The sequence below is a fragment of the Mastigoproctus giganteus genome, chromosome 11 (genome assembly GCF_048544385.1).
Source record: "Mastigoproctus giganteus isolate SK-2022 chromosome 11, ASM4854438v1, whole genome shotgun sequence".
NCBI lineage: Eukaryota > Metazoa > Arthropoda > Arachnida > Uropygi > Thelyphonidae > Mastigoproctus > Mastigoproctus giganteus.
Window position 1 is genome coordinate 2385901 of NC_143585.1, and position 22749 is coordinate 2408649.

At 38.0% G+C, this 22749-nt stretch overlaps 1 protein-coding gene across 1 annotated transcript in view; it reads right to left on the reverse strand.

The window, feature by feature from the left end:
• The window catches only part of LOC150077645 (homeobox protein dve-1-like), a 174430-nt gene that overhangs the window by 117691 nt on the left and 33990 nt on the right, over positions 1–22749 (reverse strand). The window contains exon 3 of the mRNA XM_090385189.1: positions 13993–14169. Within this exon, the coding sequence (XP_090241315.1) occupies positions 13993–14169 (177 nt within the window). The remainder of the gene's footprint in view (positions 1–13992; positions 14170–22749) is intronic.

The following is a 22749-nucleotide window of genomic DNA, read 5'->3' on the forward strand; positions in this document are numbered from 1 at the left end:
AGTTACCAATAGGTTCAGTCCGGTGTACTAACTAGCGGCCGGCCTGCGAACACCGTTTTAGAGCTGTACCCTCGAAATGTAAGGAATATTGGATCTCGCCACGACATTCATCATAACCTCAAAAATCATCAATCATACTGCATGATGGAAGAGATAGGGAAGGGTTGGCCGGAACTTAGCTCTAGAGACTAAACATGGGTTCCACCACTTCAAGCCTCCAATAAGCAAAGTGGTGGTATTTCACCGGTTGATGAGTCATCTACCACCTAGTACTGCCTGGTAACATAGAGGGGCGGCGTTCCTCCATGTGGTGTGGGCGCCACACCTCGACCCCTGCTTACGTTGGTTCACACCTGGGTGGTCACCCACCATGTACTTGTGCATGAAGGTTATTACTAACCTTCATGCACAAGTGCCCAGGATTACTAACAGTCCCACCATCGTGAAGGTGCAAGCAGAGGATTTGGCTGTCATAGACCGTCCGGACTTCGCCGAAATTGGGTCCACTTTGACTTGAGTGTCACCCGAATATCAGTTCCATCAGCGTTTTAGACTCACAGGTAGCAAGAACAGCTTGTCTGGCATATCTGAGAGAATTCAAGGAGGAGCTGTACAAACTTTTAAAGTAAATGGATGTGTGAAGTTTTTTTTTTTTTGGCTGATGCCACATAAGCTCATATGCTTGCTTTCTTGCATCACATTACTGTTACTATTACTATGTTTGATTTAATACAACTATTCATAGCTTCCTTAATGGCCTTGCTGGTTGGCTGTGGTGCATCTTCTGTAAGTTTTAGAAGGACCAGATTATCTACTGTTTCCTTGAATTTATTTGATTTTTCAGCTTCCACAACAACAGATGGAAGTATGCTCCAGCAATCAACCACTCGATGGCTGAAGGCAAACTACCACACATCTATTTTTCAACCGTAGTTTAATTTTAATTTATGGCCCCCTCAATGTGCATAGTCTAAACAAGAGAAAGAATCCCATTAGCACTGAGCTTGCCCAATCTATTCAAAGCCGCCTTGAACATCTTAATCAGATCACCTTGCAGGCACCTAGTCTCCATATGCTGCAATTTTCAAAACCTTTCTTGGTAAGAGCACTCATTTGTTCTCCTCACCAATCTCATTGCCCTTCTCTGTATTCATTCCAGTAGCTCTACATCCTTCCTACAATAAGACCTCTACACCTGAAGGCAGTACTCAAGATGTGGCCTGATCAATGCCTTATACAATGGGATAACCATCTCCTTATCCCTGCTAGCAAGATTCTGTATCTCATTGACAAAACCCTCATGAGCTGTCCTGGCAGCCTGTCTGCAAAATTAGCCACCCCCACAGGTATTTTTCATTTTTCATTACCTGAGTGGAGTATCACAAATGCAAAGTACTGCTACCTGCATGCAGTACTTTGTATTTGTCAGTGTTAAACTTCAATTTTCCCATTTCCCATATGCCTAACTTTTCTTTCTCAGCCCATATATCTAACTTTTCTAGATCCTGTTGCAGTAGCATAGTGTCTTTACTGTCATTAATCACCCTACTAACCTTTGTATCATCTACAAACTTAGAACATTAAGCCTAATATGCTTTCATCAATATCATTGATAAATAGAGAAAACAACAATGGGGGATTCCACTAATAACATTAGTCCAAGAAGGGCAATATCCACTGATTACCACTGTCTTCTACCTCTCAACCATCGCTTTATCCATAGCAGCAACTTTCCCTTAATGCCATACTGCTCCAATTTGTGCAGCAGTCTCAAAGTATGTGATATCAAAATTATTTTTTGTATCCAGTTCCTATGTGACCTGGTGCCTCTGTAGCCAGGTGGGAAGGAGCAGCAGTGCGTAGCACATGCTTCTTGATTAGACCGGGGTTTGAGCCTGTCACCACCAAATATACGGAGGATGCGGAAAGGTCAGGGAATGACCACCGCATATCCCGGAGCAATATGGTCTTAGTTGCTAATGCTCCTAAAAAAAAAAAAAAAAACCAACCAAACCAACCTATGTGACCACATCACAGTATCTAATCAAATTGGCCAGACAAGATTCCCCTTAACAAACTCATGCTGTGTTTGAACTGCAGTCTTGTCTAGATAATCCTACATTACATCCTTAACCAGAGACTCCACTATTTTCCCTGTAACAGAAGTTAAACTAACAGGTCTGTAATTAGTCATGTCAACCTCTGATCCCCTTTGTGAATTGGGGATCCATTTGCACATCACCCATCTGTGGGAACCTCCCCTGAATCCAAGGATGCTCTCATAATTATAGGTAGGGGTTTGCTGCCTCCCTTTATATAACTGGATAGATGCCATCCTCAGGTGTCTTTCTTATGTTTAACTTCAAAAATTTTTCTTCCACTTTCCACAGTTATTACAAAATCATTTAGGTCCCTGTTCAATTTGGTAAACTTTTGGCCTCCACTTCAACCCCTTAAAGTTGAGTATTAGAATTCTTTAGTGCATCCACTATGGCATTATGTTTCCTTATTCACATTAGAGAGGTCAAGGTTTCAAGCTTGGTGTTCAACTTTTCATTTTGGATATGAAGATTGAGTAATACCTGCTCCATATTCATCCAGATTTGAATAATCTAATGAGCACAGCAGTCACTTGGTTGGATTGGCGTGCCTTGGCAGCTTCCAAGTGTAAACATTGTGCAACATTGTGTCAAGGTTTTTTTTGCTGGTGTTGAGGTTATCCATTGGCATTTCAGATGGACGTGCTTCCAATTCTCCACAAGAGGAAGGTTCTGCTTCTCTTGGGATAAGCAGACTCAGTGCCAAAGCGTGCAACAGTCATTTGGGTTGTTGGGCATGTTGGTGGTCTATAGAATCTTTTTTCAGATCCATTTGGGTAAATTCTAATTTACTGGCTCGAGTTTGAGCAATAACTAATAGGGTGTACAGTTCTGAGTCAGAGTCTGACATGCTGGAGTAGATATTGCAAGGTTCTGAAGAATTAGAATTACTGGTACTATCTGGAAAAATCAGGACTATACTGGCACATCTCAGTCTGACTATTTGTTGCCAAGTTATGCACTGGTGAACTTTTGGGATATTTTCTTTCCTTTGGGGGGGGTAGCAATGGGGGAAGTCAACTAAGGCAAAAACAATATTACGAGACCCAGACTACTTTCTTCTGGGAGTTTTTGTGGGTCCTGAACACTGCATTAATGTCCATTTCTTTGTCCAACACACAGTTCAAGATATGGGTAACCCGTGTTTAGCCTGTGGAAGATGTAGTTGTGGATTGTTCTAAAAGTGGCGATAAAGCAGGCTGCTTGTTCAAAGTTGCACAAGGGAGAACCCCCTCCCCAGTCAATAGGAAGATTAAGGTGTGTGGTCAATAACAATGGTGATCACATTCCTCGGCATCTTGTTGATGGTGGCGTGGTAATGAATGACCCATTAACAAGGACGTTGAGTAAAAAAGGCATGTAATATTCAGAAAATCCTTAGGACAGAAAAAACTGATCTCACCCACAGATTCTGTATCATGAAAATATCTAAGTAGTAGCTAACTTTAGATTAAACACTGTGTATATCCACAGAAATAAATTATCATACACTGAGCAAAAATATGTGATTGGACATGCAGATGATCAAAATGGCAATTACTTTTATTGATCTAGTAGGAGAAGAAAAAACAAGTAAACCAAAACTATAAACAAACAGTGTCAACGCTTGTCTGACACCATGCTGCTCTTCAGGCAAAAGCCAAATAGTTGCAAAGACTGTGGCAGGTCACCAGGTTCTTGCATGCAATTTCTGTATGAAAACTGTAAAAACACCACTTCAGAAACTACTGCAGTAAATGTTTGACTACATTTTGAAGGGTAGAGAAAATTAATTTTGGCCAACAACAAATCCACCACCTGATCTTGAAGGAAGACTACCAATGAAATGTACCCTAAGACACACACACAGGTAAAATCAACACAATCTATAAAAGGCAAAATATCAATCAACAGTTCCAAAGTATTAATGGTATTTAAGCATATAAGAGAATGCAAGGAAGGCCTACCCATAAGATTTATTGTAAGGTAAACTGTACTTTGCAAGAACTAACCAACTGGTTGGTAAAACTCAAAATAAGTTCCAAATAGTCAATTCACCCTAAAGAACATAAGACATTACTCTTGCTCACTAGGATATTCTAGTGAGCTTACATATAACCATTTACACTGACATGGCATGTGTCCTCTATCTCAAGAAGCTCACAATACAAGACAATCAAACATAAAATGTTATAGCCATTATAAACATCAACACATGACAAGCAAGAGAAAGTTAAGTTCTACAAATAGCACAATAAAGGCTTCAGCAAGGAGATTGCTCAGAAAACATCACATCTCACTGCACAATTATCCCCAGGTCCTTTTCATTCACTACCACTGACCTCCCCATTCTGGCAAAAATTGATTATGCATGGATGAATTTGAAAGTATGACGATAGCAAAATTACATTTAATACTCATTTATGGCATGTTTTGTGGGTGGCATTAGCATTAGTAAAGTCACATGATGCAAGAAAGCATTATATGCAACAGCCAAAAAAAAAAAAAACAAACTTCTAATTTCACTCATCCACTCGCTCTAATTGTTTGTCTAGTTCTGCCTTGAATCTATTTAAGCTATCAACTTCTATGACATATGGAAGTTTGTTCCAGCAGTCAACCACACACTTGCAAAAGGCAAACTGCCACATATCTATCCTATAAATGTTATTCCTCAATTTCAATTTATGGCCTCTCAGGTGATTATTCTGAGCAAGAGGAAGAATCCCATCAGCACTGAGCATGCTCAAACCATATTCAAAACTTTATACACCTCAGTCAGATCACCTCACAGGTGCCTAGTCTCCAGACACTGTAATAATTTGCAAAACTTAAGCCTTTCTTCATAAGAGCAACCTTTTGTTCCATTCACTAATCTTGTTGCTCTTCTCTGCACTTGTACCAGCAGGCTCTACACCTTCCTAAAATGAGGCCTCCAGACCAGTATACAGTACTCGAGGTGTGGCCTGACCATTGCCTTATACAAGAGGATAATCACCTCCTTATCTCTGCTAGAAAAATTCCTGTATATCATTGACAAGACACTATGGGCTACTCTTGTAGCACGTCTGCACTGCTCAGAAAACTTCATATCTGCCTGCATAATTACCCCAGGTCCTTTTCATTCTCTACCACTGTCAGTGTAGTATCACCCAGTTGATACATTACTTTGGGGTTACTGTTTCCCATATGCAGTACTTTACATTCGTCAATGTTAAACTACAGTTGCCACCTCTCAGCCCATCTGCTCAACTTTTCTAGATCCTGTTGCAGCACTATATTGTCATTAACAACCCTGTCAACCTTGTATCATCTGCAAACTTAGACATTAAGCCTGATATACCATCATCAATATCATTAATAAATACAGAAAACAACAATGCACCCAACAGTGAACTCCACTAATAACATTAGTCCATGAAGAGCAGTGTCCATTGATTACTGCTTTCTGTCTTCTATCACTCAACCATCCCTTTATCTATTGCAGCAATTTGCCTCCAATGCCACACTGCTACAATTTGTGCAGCAGTCTTCCATGTGCAACAGTATCAAAAGCCTTTCAAAGATCCAAATATATGATATCCCTGCATCCAGTTCCTTTGTGACCATATCAGAGTATCCAATCAATTGGTCAGATAAAACTTTCCCATGCTGTATAGGAGCTATAACTGAAGTCTTGTCTAGTTGATCCTGCAGTGCTTCTTTAACCACTGCCTCTAATTTTCCTGGAACAGAAGTTAAACTAACAGGTCTGTAATGACTTGTGTCGCCCTTTGATCCCCTTTTGTGAATTGGGGTATTATTTGCACATCTCCAGTCCATGAGTACCTCCCCTGTGTCCAAGGAAGCTCTCATCATTATGGCTAAGGGTTTGCTTACTTCTTTTGCTGCCTCCTTTAATATAATTGGATAGCTCTCATTCAGCCCAGGTGCCTTCCTTATGTTTATCTTCAACAATCTGTCCTCCACTTTGCTCTCAGTTATTACAAAATCATCTAGCTCACTGCAAGAGTTTAATTCACCTCTGGCATTCTCCTCCCTGAATAACTCGTTGTTTGAATGTAGATGCAAAATACCCATTTAGTTTGTTAGCTACATGAGCAGGATCATCAACACTTGAACCATCGATATCCAGTGGACCAATCTGATTCATCCCCTTCCTTCTAGAGTTTACATAAGTAAAGAACTCTTTGCTGTTTTCTTTGCATCCTTTTCCAAAGTTTTCTCATAATCTGTCTTTGCCTGCCTAAATTGCTTTGTGACTTGGTTACAGACCAGCTTATATCTATCATAGGCTTCTGTGTCACTCATTACTTTATATGTATCCCGTGCATTTTTCTTCTCTGCCACATGTCTCATTAGTTCATCTGACATCCATTTAGGCCTAAACCTTGAACAATATTTCTTAGTTGGTATAAAAAGCCTAGTAGCTTCCAAGATAAATTTTTGAATGCTTCCCATTTTGAATTTGCTGTTAGTAACATCATCAGCCTAGAATTTAAATACTGTCTCAGACCTCCGTAGTTCAGCAGCATTAGCATTAGCAGAGGCATATGATGCAAGAAAGCAAGCTTATTCAGCATCAGCCAAAAAAAAAAAAAAAAAACCCACTCCCATTTCACCCCTCCGTTCGTTCGAAATACCTGTCCAGTTGAGCTTTAAATTTGTTTAGGCTATCAACTTCAACAACAAGTGATGGAAGTCGGTTCCACCAACCAACCACCCGCTGGCCAAAGGCAAATTTCCGCACATCTATCCGACATCCATCCTTCCTCAATTTGAATTTATGCCCTCTGAGGTGATTATTCTGAGAAAGATGAAGAATCCCATTGGCATTGAGCATGCTCAAACCATTCAAAGCCTTATACACCTCTATCAGATCACCTCGCCGGTGCCTAGTCTCCAGACTCTGTAATTTGCAAAACTTAAGCCTTTCTTCGTAAGAGCAACCCTTTGTTCCATTTACTAATCTTGTTGCCCTTCTCTGTACCCGTTCCAGCAGCTCTACATCCTTCTTGAAATGAGGCCTCCAGACCTGTATACAGTACTCAAGATGTGGCCTTACCATTGCCTTATACAAGGGAATAATCACCTCCTTATCCCTGCTAGAAAAATTCCTGTATATCATTGACAAGACACCATGAGCTACTCTTGCAGCTCGTCTGCACTGTTCAGAGAACTTCATATCTGCCTGCACAATTACCCCCAGGTCCTTTTCATTCTCCACCACTGTCAGTGTAGTACCGCAGAGTTGATACGTTGCTCTGGGGTTACTGTTTCCCATAGTTGCCTTTACAAAAGCAAAAACCCTTCCCTTTACCCCTAATGGTAGTTATCGCTTTGGGCAGTGCTTTTTTTGTGACGGTACGCAACGGTAAGGCGTACCGGCACCTTTATTAACAGTGATGTGTGACATTTGGATGCAGTGCACTTTGAAATTTGTAATATTCCGTAAATTTTTTTCACTTTTATCTACTATTCAAATAAGCTTAAAATTATTTAACTAAATTTACATTTTTCACTGTCTATTGTTATGATATTTTCTATATAAAACTGTATAACCATTTTTATAATTCCAAATTACTCAGTCCTTTTATAGCGAATTATTTTTTTCCCCTTGGAAGTTACATTTAAAATAGTTTTCGTTGAGCGAGAAAATTTTCATATAGCGAACGGATTAAGAGAGAATTAACTCGGTACGCCCTGTTCGCTTTTCTCGCCTTCAGGCAATTTAGGCAATTAGTGGTGCTGCGCGAATTAAGAGAGCTGAATGGATTACCATTCTACAACTTAGTGGTACCTGGTAAAAACTATCCAACCACCCATCCCACATACGGAGAAGTCGCTGTTATTGTTATTTGGTTTTTAGGAGTATTAGCAACTAAGGCCATATTGCTCCGGAGATATGCGGTGATCATTCCCTGACCTTTCCACATCCTCTGTATTGCTTGAACCCCGGTCTAATCAAGGAGCATGTGCTATACACTGTTGCTCCTGCCCACCTGGCTACGGAGGCACCCGGAGAAGTCGCACTGGTCTGCAGTGAACAGATCAAGGTGTATTCCAATGGGCTCTGGTCCACCTTCTACTGCAGTGGTGTCCAAATATGGTCCTGTACAGGGGCCATATTCAAAAAAATTCAAAATTAGATTTCTTTACTGTGTTACATTTTCCATATCTTGTTGCTCGTAAAAGTAAAATTGAAAATATTCGAAACTTTTATTAAGTACAATACACAATTACATTTACTGGACAAAACATTTAATTAGAAAATGTTTTTGATAATTTAAGATTTAAAATGCTGTTTTAGTTCACTTTCCGGGTGGGCCGTAGGTTGGACACCTTCGTGAATCAACTGTAAGCGGCCCCGTTCAAGAATTATAAAAGTGATTTTCTTTTACCCTGACAAATAATCATCTGTTGTTTCGTGGAAGTGCATTATCCACATTTTTCCGTAAATTTTCCCTATCTCTGTTTACATGGTCACAGTACCTGAATATCCGAATGACACCAACATTTTGGACAGTTTCAAAAAAAAAAAAAAAAAATCAAATTTAAGAACTAGTGACAATACCGATGACGAGAGAAGGAAAACGAGTACAAAGTTATTAAACCTTCTAAGCATGAATTGTTGGCATTTGGTGAAAATGAAGTTAGAAAATTGTCAATTAGGTTACAGTTAAACACAATTCGTGGATTTCGGTGGTACCTAATTGAAAAGATGGTTTCGGAAGAATTGAAGAATTTGATGGAGGCTCAGAGTATGATACCAATTTCATCGATTGAATATGAACAAGGATTTTCACAAATGAATCTGATTGTCAGCCCAACCAGAGCTTTGTTGATGACAAAAACAGTTTCTTCACTACTGTTTCTTAAAATTGTATGCCCACCACTGACCCGCTTCGATCCAGCAAAATATGTCAATTCGTGGCTGCTTCGGAAACGTTATTCAGCAACCAACACACACAAAGAAGTCGGCATAGGGTGTTGGATGAAAACTTAATAAAAATTTGGAATATTCTACAAAAATTTTATTATAAAATTATTTTTACTTATGTTATTTATTTTTACTTATTATTTTTAGGAGTCATAGTCTAACGAAGGACCCTTAAAATGTCACTCGGTTGTCTGTCTGTCTGTCCATCTGTCTGTCACAGCACTGTATCTCTGGAAGCACTCAACGTGTTGACTAGAAATTTTGCATGGGCTTGCACATCAAGTGAGTCAACATAACGCTATATTGGTCATTACTGACAAAAATTTGTCTGAGAAATAGGGGGGGGGGTAAAATGTGGGGGATAAAAATGCTGTCGACAACCTATAGCTACACCATTGGAAAGAGCTCAACGAGTATGTTTAAAATATAATTTTAAAAATGGCGGCACCAGACAGGAAAATGTGAGTAATTTTCGTGTCCCCCCTCTCTGTCGCTAACGGAGCTAAAAATTTAAAAATCACATTAGCTATGCATTATTCTATCAAGAGAAAACTATTCCGATTGAAATCTATCATTTATTTTTGTGTTAAAATTAAAACACCAATTTTTTATTGCACTTCGATAGCACGCTTCTTTGTACTAATAACTCTCCTTTTGGTGACGAAAAGGTTGCTAAATAGTTAGTTAATAATTCTATAAAAGTCATTTATAAATTTTGCGACCAGAAGTATTTTTAACAATTTTCAAAGCTGGAGTTGTCCCAGCAAGGAGATACTCAGAGAGCCAGTATTGAGGTGGTGGTGGTGGAGAGGCACCTGCGCAGAGTCTTGCACAGCTCTTACCTGCCAGTCGCTTCTCCCCTGAGACTTTAATCGCTTCTCCAGGAAGAAGTTGGAGTTACTTCTCCCACCCTTGACATTCACAACAACCGGAAAGATTCAAATAGATGTTTTCGTTATTTCCTAAGCCGGGATACCAGAAACTTTTTTCAGTTACCACAAAAATCTCTATTTGAGATACTACCCTAACGGCCATTTGTGTCATCCTGAGTGCCTGGCATTCAGTAATTGACCGATTTATTTACTTATTTTATTCACATTTTACATATTTTTCTATATATAATTGAATAATTAATTTATACTTAATAAACTGTGTTAATATACTAAATTTGATGTTCTTATTCCAAAAACATTACTACGAAAGTAACAATATCAGGAAAAAAAAAATTTTAGAGTACTTTTCATATCCATTTAATTTTCAATTTTTCCTGATAGCAAAGAATGAGTACGGGCACCTATTTTTTTACAAAAAAAGCATTGCCTTTGGGTAAATCCCACTTCAGCACGCTGCGATCACTGTCACCTAGTAGTTCCTTTATCTGCAATTTCTTAATGCATGAAGAATCACTACTGATAATCAGATCAAGAGTATTACTCCCTCTACTTGCCTCCCGAACATGCTGTGCAGAAAACAATCATCCAATAAATCCACAAAAGCCTTGCTAGTGTGTGAGTGACCAACCCACAAATTCCAGTCAATATCTGGGAAATTAAAATTCCCCCATTATAAGACTCTGATTTACTGGCCCACTCTATTTCCCCGTACAGTTGCTTATTATACTCACCAGAGTCATTAGGCTTATAACACACTCCTACTCTCAATTTTGATTTCCCAGTGTCAAACCTGACTGATAGTGCACTGTCCAGAAATGTAGACTGGCTTTACTTTCTTGGATTTTATTTGTTTCTGAACTAATAGCATAACCCCTCATCCCTTCCTATCCTGTCTATCTTCCTGTACACATTGAACTCGCCAAATTCCATTTCTGCATTTCTTATATCTGTGTGACACCATGTCTCTGATATCCAAACAGTATCTGCCTTTGATGTTTTGACCAACACCTCAAATTCATCAAATTTATTTACCAAATTCCTAGCATTGGTGTATATATAAATATACATCCACCTGTTCCTATTCTTAGCTACCCTAACACAGCCCATGTGTTTACTTGTACCGCAGTGACTCGCAGCAGTCTCTTAAATCCCCTGCATCCTGTTTTCTAGGCTGCTGCTCATTCCAATAGAAGCGGTGCAAGAATCACTTTCACCTCTGCCAGGTAGCTACTGTTAATCTATTAGTCTGTGTATTCCCCCAAGCTATCAGTTTTCCGAATCACCTAACACTGCCTCGATAGCATCAGCAAATATTCTTGCACCTTTTCTATTTAAATGTATTCTATCCCTGTAGAAGCAGTCTTTCCTGTTAACAAGCACAGACCAGGCTGAGAAAAATTCTACCTTTTGAGTCATGACAATCTTTCCAGGACCGAAGTGATCGACAAGGCTCTCATCATATACTCCCTCCTATTGTGTCTGAGCAGAATTGCAGACACTTTCAAATTTAACCCTAATTCATGGCTTTTTTCCAACAGTGACCTGTACTTGTTAAATAATTCTGCCAGTCTCCTACTCTTAATATCATTAGTGCCAACATGTACAACAATATCACCTTTTGTGCCCTTAAAAGAGGATATCTGGTCTACATCATCAACCTTTGCCCCTGGCAGACATATCCTGTTCCTGTTCCACCTATCCTTTTTGTACAATATGTTTCCCGTTTCCCTGACAATAGTCACCAACAACTACTAGTTCCTTTGGGACCAGCACTTTCTGCCTTGAGGGTTGCTGCTGTGCCGTGTGATATTCACGTGCAAGCTCTGGCGATGATGTGGGCAGCTGAGAGCTTGATGGGCCCCTCAATTTAGATCCTTCAAGGGCATCCACCCTGTCCTTTATGCTCTCCTATAGGCCAATAACAATGCTGAGTTGTTGCCTGATTTCTTCACATTTCCCTTGGCAATATCATGTCCCATCCCTGACTGCTCCACAAACAGTACATTTTAAAAGACTGTGATTCAGAGGATACTGTCCCCTAAGTTCTTCCCTGAGCCACAGCACTCCCATTAGCTTGAGCCTTTTGCTTTGCTGCTCTGAGTCATGATTTCGATTCAATTTCAAATAAAATTTCAATTTCAATACAAAATTATAACCCTAAATTTATATCCCAATGCAGCTATAACGCCACATATATAACACTATATGTATATTATATAACACTATATGTATATATTTTTCAGTATCGAGTATTATTTCTAAGTTTCGTTATATAACTTCCGTATCTCCTATCAAGTTATATGTATTAATTAATAATGTTACATTTATAAAATCTAAGTCGTTATATGTATTTAGCTAAAAAAGTACAATTTAATTGACAATGATGTTTAACAAGATTAATAAATTTTACTGATTAATTGATAATACTATACTATACTAAGCTAACAGGTTTTTAATACCGTGCTACGTTATCTATCTAGTTCACTATCTAGTTTTACCTTAAACCTTACGCTATCTAGTTTGGGATATATGCTGTATCGTATAATAATGGGGCAAGTTACGAACGGTAAATCTACAGACACTAAGTATTAATTAATTAACTTTCAATCCTTATAATCACACAACATGGAGAAATCACCCTAATGCAATTTCATACAAACCTAATGTCATAAAATAACCAAAATTTACTTCATACAATAAACAGAAACAAAAAAAAACAGTCATTTTTGAATGTATTCATAATAACTGAAAACCAGTCTCACAACCATGGTTACAACAAGATCATGGATAATCAGGCTCTCTTAATATACCTTTAAAACAAATAAATAAGTGTGGAAGCCTCATTTTAAGAAGAATGTGGATCCCTTGGAACAGGTGCAGAGAGGAGTAGCCAAATTAGTCAGGACACAATAAGGTACTCTTACCATAAAAGATCAATTCTGAAAACTACAGCACGTGGAAACTAGATATACCTGCAAGGAGACCACATTGAAGTATTTAGCATTAGTAGAGGCATATGATGCAAGAAAGCAAGCTTATGCAGCATCAGCCAAAAAAAAAAAAAAAAAAACCGCTTCCATTTCACCCCTCAATTCATTCCAAATACCTGTAGATGAAAGTCTGTTCCACCAACTAACTACCCGCTGGCTAAAGGCGAACCTCCGCACATCTATCCTACAACTGTCTTTCCTCATTTAAGCAGAGTGAGTAAACTAAATACTAATAGCACACTTACTCATTCTGAAACATAAGGAGACAAACTTAAATTGAAAAAGAATGACCACAAGACAGATGCGTAGAAATTTGCTTTCAGCTGATAAGTAATTATTTGAACAAACTTACACCCCATCTAATGTTGTGGAAGTGGCAATTTGAATAAATTTAAGAATTAGACAAATTATTAGAGGGGATGGAAAGATGAGATGGGTAGTGATTTTTTTTTTTTTTTTACAAATTAAGATGCAAATATAATAGTATACATAAGCCAGTCATGTTGAAAATTAAGATCAAGGATTACAATGCACACAAGAACATCATCTAGTAAACATAATTTTAATAAATTTAACAAGCTGTTAATAAACAAGCTATTTAATACAATTTGGTCAGGCTATTTTGTTTTTGATTTTCAAAAAAAAAAAAAAAAAAAAAAAAAAAATAGTTTTATTTTGCTTTTAAATAATTTTGTATATATATAAAAATAAATGACTTTCTTAATCCTGTATTGTTATTCACTTACTACAAGGGTTATAAAAAATTAATAATCACCAATCAACACCTGAAATTTGTTTTTGTGATGAGTACTTTTTATCATTAAATTAAATAAAATGGTATCATTGCATGTCGCCATTTTAAACAGTCTGCATTCAAGTATATTTTTCATGAAACCTGAAGGGAAAAGGTTTACTGTTTCTCAGAAAACATGAAAAGTGTTGCAAAAGTAGATCAAAATTCTACAGATATTTACACTAGTGAGAATTTTTAAGGAATTTATTAAAATGCTATAATAACAGAAAAACAATACAATAATTTAAAAGCAAACAGAAGAAAACAGCTACAAAATTATAAGTTTAAAGCTGACTACCTTTTGCTCCAACTGCTTGCGATGATGAATATCCAAGTTTAATAAGTGCAGTTCTTACTAAGCTACTAAACAGGGATGCAGGTGGAATAATGGCATAGCCATCCATCTCTACTTCCTGTCCTTCTGTTTGCGATCCAGATCCCTGTACTACAATACAGTGAACAGGGACTGATTTAGCTGCAATGTTTTGAAAGTTGAGAGAAAAAAAAAAAAAAAAGAAAAAGAAAAAAAAAGATGAGCTATAATTCCATTTCTAAAAATAATAATCAAATTTATGGCCATAAGCTTTTTTTGTCTTAATTTAATTCTATTAGTCATCTAAATTTGTGGTGACTAAAGAAGGTATATACTGTTTATAAAAAAATATTTATGAATCATATTGTATTTAAAATAGGTTGGTTATGTGATTATGCAGTTATTTTTACATAATAGAGAATTAATACTTATCTAAAGTTACACTATCAATTAACTAATACATATTTTTCATTAATACTGCTTTTCATTGAAATTATATTGTTAGAAATTGAAACTTCCTTTAGCTAGCCAGCAAATTGAATGTAAAATGAAAAACTGTTCCCTTCAATCTACACTTTATGAGGAGAGTGCACCGGTAATAGGAGCATTCACTGCATGAAACATGAAGTGGGTACGTAGACAGTTTGATTTCAGAAGATGCAACAATGTCACAAAGCCAGAGAGCATTACCAATTGGAGGAAAGCGTGTGGCAGTAAAGCCAACTTTCTATCAATAACTCTTCATGATTATTATGTCAATTTAGTGTTATGTATTTTTATGTCAATCAATGTGTGCATATTAGCCTTAGCATTAGCAAAGGCACATGATGCAAGAAAGCAAGCTTATATAGCATCAGCCAAAAAGAAACCTTATTTCACACATCCACTCGCTCCAAATGTTTGTCAAGTTCTGCCTTGAATCTATTTAAGCTATCAACTTCTACAATGACAGATGGAAGTTTGTTCCACCAATCAACCACCTGCTGGCTAAAGGAAAACTTCCGCACATCTTTTTGAATTTATTTATTTCCTCAATTTGAATTTATGCCCTCTCAGCCAATTATTCGGAGCAAGAGGAAGAAATCTATCTGCATTGAGCATGCTCAAACCATTTAACGCTTTATACACCTCAATCAGATCACCTCGCAGGTTCCTAGTCTCCAGACACTTTAATTTGCAAAACTTAAGCCTTTCTTCATAAGAGCAACCCTTTGTTCCATTCACTAATCTTGTTGCCCTTCTCTATACTCATTCCAACAACTCTACATCCTTCTTAAAATGAGGCTTCCAGATCTGTTTTCAATATTCAAGGTGTGGCCAGACCATTGCCTTATACAAGGGAATAATCACCTCCTTATCACTGCTATAAAAATTCCTGTACATCATTGATAAGACACCATGAGCTACTCTTGCAGCCCGTCTGCACTGCTCAGAAAACTTCATATCTGCCTACACAATTACCCCCAGGTCCTTTTCATTCTCTACCACCATCAGTCTAGTACCACAGAGTTGATACATTGCTCTGGGGTTACTGTTTCCCATATATAGTATATAGTACTTTAAATTTGTCAATGTTAAACTTCATTTGCCACCTCTCAGCCCATCTGCTCAACCTTTCCGGATCCTGTTGCAGCAGCATTGTGTCAGTAGTGTCCTTAAAAACCCTGCCAACCTTTGTATCGTCTGCAAACTAGGACATTAAGCTTGATATACCATCATCAATATCATTTATAAATACAGAAAACAATAATGGACCCAACACTGAACCCTGAGAGACTCCACAAATAACATTAGTCCACGATGAGCAATGTCCACTGATTACCACTCTGTTTTCTACCCCCCCAACCATCCCTTTATCCATAGCAGCAATTTGCCTCCAATGCCACACTGCTCCAATTTGTGAAACAGTCTTCCATGTGCCAACAGTATCAAAAGCCTTTCTAAGGTCCAAATATATAATATCAAAGTTATTCCTTGCATCCAGTTCATTTGTGACTGCATCATAGTATCCAATCAAATTGGTCAGGCAAGACATTCCCTTAACAAAACCATGCTGTGTCCGAGCTATAACTGAAGTCTTGTCTAAATGATCCTGCAGTGCTTCTTTAAACAGTGCCTCCATTCATTTTCCTGGAACAGAAGTTAAACTTACAGGTCTATAATTACTTGTGTCAGCCTTTGATTCTCCTTTGTGAATTGGGGTCACATTTGCACATCTCCATTCTATGGGTACCTCCCCTGAGTCCAAAGAAGCTCTCATAACTATGGCTAAGGGTTTGCTTAATTAGTGTCATTAACAACCCTGCTGACATTCGTATCATTTGCAAACTTGGACATTAAGCCTGATATACCATCATCAATATCATAAATGAACACAGAAAACAACAATGGACCCAACACTGAATCCTGGGGGACTCCACTAATAGCATTAGTCCATGATGAGCAGTGTCCATTGATTACCACTCTCTGTCTTCTCCCAATCAACCATCCCTATATCTACAGCAGTAATTGCATTCCAATGCCACCCTGCTCCAATTTGTGCAGTTGTCTTCCATGTGCAACAGTATCAAAAGCCTTTGTAAGATCCAAATATATGATATCAAAATTATTTTTTGCATCCAGTTCCTTTGTGACTACATCATAGTATCCAATCAAATTACTCAGATAAGACTTCCTCTTAACAAACACGTGCTGTGTCCGAGGTATAACTGAAGTCGTCTAGATGATCGTGCAATGTTTCTTTAACCAGTGCCTCTATTAATCTCCCTGGAACAGAAGTTAAACTAACAGGTCTGTAATTACCTATGTCTCCCTTTGATCCTCCTTTGTGGATTGGGGTCACGTGTTCATATATTTCCAGTCCATGGGTACCTCCCCTGAGACCAAGGACGCTCTCATAATTAGGCTAAGGGTTTGCTTACTTCCTTTGCTGCCTCCTTTAATATAACTGGATAGATTCCATCCACCCCAGGTGGATGGAATCTATCCAGTTATATTAAAGGAAGCAGTTCCAGTTCTATCCACAATTTTTTCTCCACTTTACTCTCAGTTATCAGAAGATTATCTAGCTTACTGCCAGAGTTTAATACACCTCTAGCATTCCCCTCCCTGAATAACTCCTCATGTGTGAATGTAGATGCAAAATATTCATTTCGTTTGTTAGTTACCTGAGCAGGATCATCAACAGTCGAACCATTGATATCAAGTGGACCAATCTGATTCATCCCCTTCCTTCTATAGTTTAATTAAGTAAAGAACTCTTTGATGTTTTTCTTTGCATTCTTTGCCAAAGATGATTTCTCATAATCTGCCTTTGCCTGCCTTACCTACTTTGTGACTTGGTTGCAGACCAGCTTATATCTATCATAGGCTTCTGTGTCACCTGTTAATTTATATGTATCCCATGCATTTTTCTTCTCTGCCATATGTCTAATTAGTTCATCTGACATCCATTTAGGCCTAAATCTTGAACAATATTTTTTAGTTGGTATGAAAAGCCTAGTAGTTTCCAAGAATATTTCTTTGAATTCTTCCCATTTGGAATTTGCTGTCGGTAACATATCAGTTGGTCCCACTGTATAGAATTTAAATACTGTCTCAGACCACCGTAGTCACCTTTACGAAAGCAAAAACCGTTCCCTTTACCCCTCCTCTTTGAGTAAATTCCACTTCAGCACACTGTTCACTGCTACCTAGTGATTCCTTTATCTGCAGATTCTTAATGCATGAAGAATCACTACTGATAATCAGATCAAGAGTATTACTCCCTCTAGTTGCCTCTTGAACATGCTGCTGTAAAAAACAATCATCCAGTAAATCCACAAAAGCCTTGCTAGTGAGTGAACAACCCACAAATTCCAGTCAATCTCTGGGAAATTAAAATTCCCCATTATAACACACTGATTTACTGGCTCACTCTTATTTCTCTGCACAACTGCTCATTATACTCATCAGATTCATTAAGCCTATAACACACACACCTACTCTCATTTTTCCTTTCCCAGTGCTTATGTCACACCAAACAGACTCAACACTGCCTTGTCCACCAACATCAGTTGGATGCACTTCTTTAGATTTTGTGTGGTTTCTTCAGTAACGGTATAACACCTCCTTCCTTCCTGTCTTGTCTCTCCTTTCTGTACACATTGTATTACCAAAATTCCAATTCTGCACTGCTTATGTCTGTGTGACACCACACGTCTGATATTCCAACAATATCTGCCTTCGATGTCTTAACTAGCATTACCCCAGGGGCTCACATCTGGTGAGTATGGGCTTGGCACACCCAGGGTCCTCAGCTGGATATCATCATTCTTCTCTTTCTTGGTGATTTCCTTCTACTTCTCTCTCTCTCTCTCTCTCTCTCTCTCTCTCTCTCTCTCTCTCTCTCTCTCTCTCTCTCTCTCTCTCTCTCTCTCACACACACACACACACACACACAGGGTAACTCAGAAATTTTTTTTGGCTGGTGCAGCATAAGCATAAGCCTCAGGCTTCCTTCCACCATATGGCTATTAATAATAATAATAATAATAATAATAATTTCAAGCTAATTAAATTTATTAACTATACTCCTAGCATTGTACATGCATCTGTTTCTACTCTTAGTCACCCTAACACAGCCTTTGTATTTACTTGTTCCACTATGACTCCCAGCAGTCCTGGAAATCCCTATTGCCTTACTTTCCAGGCCCCTGCTCAATTGCATTTCAATAGAAGCAGTGCAAGAATCACTTTCACCTCTGCCAGCAGCCACTGTTTAGTCCGTGTATCCCCCCCCCCAAAGCTAGCAGTTTCCAACCCACCTAATTCTGCCTCGATAGCATCAACAAATATTCTTGCACCCTTTGTATTTAACTGTATCCCATCCCTGTAGAAGCAGTCTCTCCTGTTAACAAGCACAGACTAGGCTGAGAAAAATTCTACCCCTTGAGCCTTACACAATCTCTCCTGTACTGAATTGATCAATAAGGCTCTCATCGTATACTCCCTCCTATCATGTCTGGGCAGAATTGCAGACACTTTCAAATTCAGCCCTAACTCGCAGGTTTTTTTCAACATTGACCTGTACTTGTTAAGTAATTCCGCCAGTCTCCTACTCTTAATATCATTAGTGCCAACGTGTATAACAATATGCTAAATGTAAACAACTCACTCTAGAATATGTTAAAATATCTTTAAACTCTATAGATGTTTACTTCTCTTTAGAACAATAAACTTTTAAAGAAATTGGTATATGTATTATATCATATTATACAAGATGGAATTTTTGCATAATTCTTATTTTGGATAATATGAATTTTATCCAAAATAGAATTTTTGGATAAAATTCATATTATCCAAATTTGTTTTTATATTAATTGGAGAAATGAAATCCAAATATTTCATTTCTCCAATTAATGGCTGAATTAAAATATTCCCATATCTGCTCTACAATGTCATCAACCTTTGCCCCTGGCAGACATACATACAGCAGGCATGCTTCATGCAATGATTTCTAGGAATGCATTACTCATGTAATTCAAGGAATAATTGTTAGAATAAAACAATGTTTTTTTCTGAAATGGCATGGAGAAATATGTCTTTCTTTTTAAGTTAAAACTTTCAAATAAATTTGATTTTTTTTTTTAATTTGAAGAAAAAAAAAACTTATAAAAAAATTCCTTCACATTACTTACACCTCGTTGTTATTTTACCTAGCTCTGCATTTTCTCGAAGGATTTCAAAAAACATCACCATTCAATTCTGATGAGCAAAATATGAATATTGGTATATTTTATCCTTATTAATTTGAGAAAGGGGCATCATTTGTGTTCAATTATGCTAAATGTAAACAACTCACTCTAGAATATGTTAAAATATCCTTAAACTCTATAGATGTTTACTTCTCTTTAGAACAATAAACTTTCAAAGAAATTGGTATATGTATTACAGTGAAACTTCCCTTTAACGGACAGCCATGGGGAACGAAAATTTGTCTGTTAGAGAGAAGTGTCCGCTAACAAGAAGTGTGAGGGAGAAAAAACAAAAAGAAAGAAAGAAAAATCGTTAAACGTTTAATGTAAAATTAAATTAAATTAAATTATATACAGATTTTGCACAATATTTTTGTAAATAATATACATACAATTGTGCTATGCATATTATGACTTTATCTTAAGAAAAATACATACAGTAATCACTTATTTTCTTCTGCACCTTCTTCCGGCTGATAATTTTGTTTTCAACATTTGTTTGGAGTGAAGAAACCATCGAAAGTCCTTCAGTATCTTCTTCAGCGGCGAAAAACATTTTTAAACGATTGATTTGTACGAGCACTTCTTCTATTTTCATCGGTGGTTCGTCGTTAATATGTTCTTCGACAGAATGACCTCCTTCCATTTCTTCATCCTCGTGAGGAACTTCTTGAAAAATATCGATGATAATGTCGTTGATATCTAGAGCACCATCTTCTGTAGTGAGGTTCGAGTCTATATTTTTGTAGCCAGGGTCACTTTAGCTGAAGTATCGTACATTATCAATAGATGTTGAAGTTCTTGTTCTTCTTGGTGCTCCACATTGCTGTTCACAACTTCAATTTTTGCGTTTGAGAAGCCAGACTTTACAAAACAGTTCACGACAGTTTGTTTTCTAATTGCGTTTACTGAAGAGGAAATCCATTGAATCGCATCTAGGATGCTGATTTTCTTTGCAAGGTCACTCGCACATGTTACATCATTCATGTTTGCAATGAGATGTCTTAAAACACGTTTTCTGTAGTGAAGTTTAAAATTTTTTATTATCCCTTTTCCAAGGGCTGACACTCTGCAGATGTGTTTGGTGGCAGAAAAATGATTTGAATGTTGGACAATTCAATGTGCGGGTGAGATGCAGCATTATCCATGAAAAGAATAATTTTTCTGTTTTGATGAATCATGTTTTGGTTAAAGTGACTTATCCATTCGGTCATGATATCTCGTGTCATCCACGCTTTTTTATTAGACTTCCAGTCAACATTCAAAAGATTCAACTTTATGCTAATTAACTATTTAAATTCTATACAGTGGGATCAACTGATGATATTGCCAACAGCAAATTCAAAATGGGAAGCATTCAAAGAAATTATCGTGGAAGCTACTAGGCTTTACATACCAACTAAGAAATATTGTTCAAGGTTTAGGCCTAAATGGTTGTCAGATGAACTAATGAGGCATATGGCAGAGAAGAAAAATGCATGGGATACATACAAATTAACACGTGACACGGATGCCTATGATAGATACAAGTTGATCTGTAACCAAGTTACAAAGGAGGTTAGGCAGGCGAAGGCAGATTACGAGAGATCCTTGGCAAGGGATGCGAAGAAAAACAGCAAAGAGTTCTTTACTTATGTAAACTCTAGAAGGAAGGGGATGAATCAGATTGGTCCACTTGAGATCGATGGGTCAACTGTTGATGACCCTGCTCGGGTAGCTAACAAACTAAATGAATATTTTGCATCGACATTCACACATGAGGAGTTATTCAGCGAGGGGAATGCCAGAGGTGTATTCAACTCTAGCAGTAAGCTAGAGAATCTTGTAATAACTGAGAGCAAAGTGGAGGAGAAATTGTTGAAGATAAACACAAGAAAGGCACCTGGGGTGGATGGGATCTATCCAGTTATATTAAAGGAGGCAGCAAAGGAGGTAAGCAAACCCTTAGCCATAATTATGAGAGCTTCCTTGGACTCAGGGGAGGTACCCATTGACTGGAGATGTGCAAATGTGACCCCAATTCACAAAGGGGGATCAAAGGCTGACACAAGTAATTATAGACCTGTGAGTTTAACTTCTGTTCCCGGAAAATTAATGGAGGCACTGGTGAAAGAAGCACTGCAGGATCATCTAGACAAGACTTCAGTTATAGCTAGGACACAGCATGGTTTTGTTAAGGGGAAGTCTTGCCTGACCAATTTGATTGGATACTATGATGCAGTCACAAAAGAACTGGATGCAGGGAATAACTTTGATATTATATACTTGGATCTTAGAAAGGCTTTTGATACTGTTGCACATGGAAGACTGCTGCACAAATTGGAGCAGTGTGGCATTGGAGGCAAGTTGCTGCTATGGATAAAGGGGTGGTTGAGGGGGAGAAGACAGAGAGTGGTAATCAATGGACACTGCTCATCGTGGACTAATGTTATTAGTGGAGTCCCTCAGGGTTCAGTATTGGGGCCTTTATTGTTTTCTGTATTTATAAATGATATTGATGATGGTATATCAGGCTTAATGTCCAAGTTTGCAGACGATACGAAGGTTGGCAGGGTTGTCAAGGACACTACTGACACTATGCTGCTACAACAGGATTTGGAAAGGTTGAGCAGATGGGCTTCGAGGTGGCAAATGAAGTTTAACATTGACAAATGTAAAGTACTACATATGGGAAACAGCAACCCCAGAGCAACGTATCAACTCTGTGGTACTACACTGACAGTGGTAGAGAATGAAAGGGACCTGGGGGTGGTGGTGCAGGCAGATATGAAGTTCTCTGAGCAATGCAGACGAGCTGCAAGAGTAGCTCATGGTGTATTGTCAATGATATATAGGAATTTTTCTAGCAGAGGTGATTATTCCCTTGTATAAGGCAATGGTCAGGCCACACCTAGAGTACTGTATACAGGCCTGGAGGCCTCATTTCAGGAAGGATGTAGAGCTGCTGGAACGAGTACAGAGAAGGGCAACTAGATTGGTGAATGGGACAAAGGGGTTCTCTTATGAA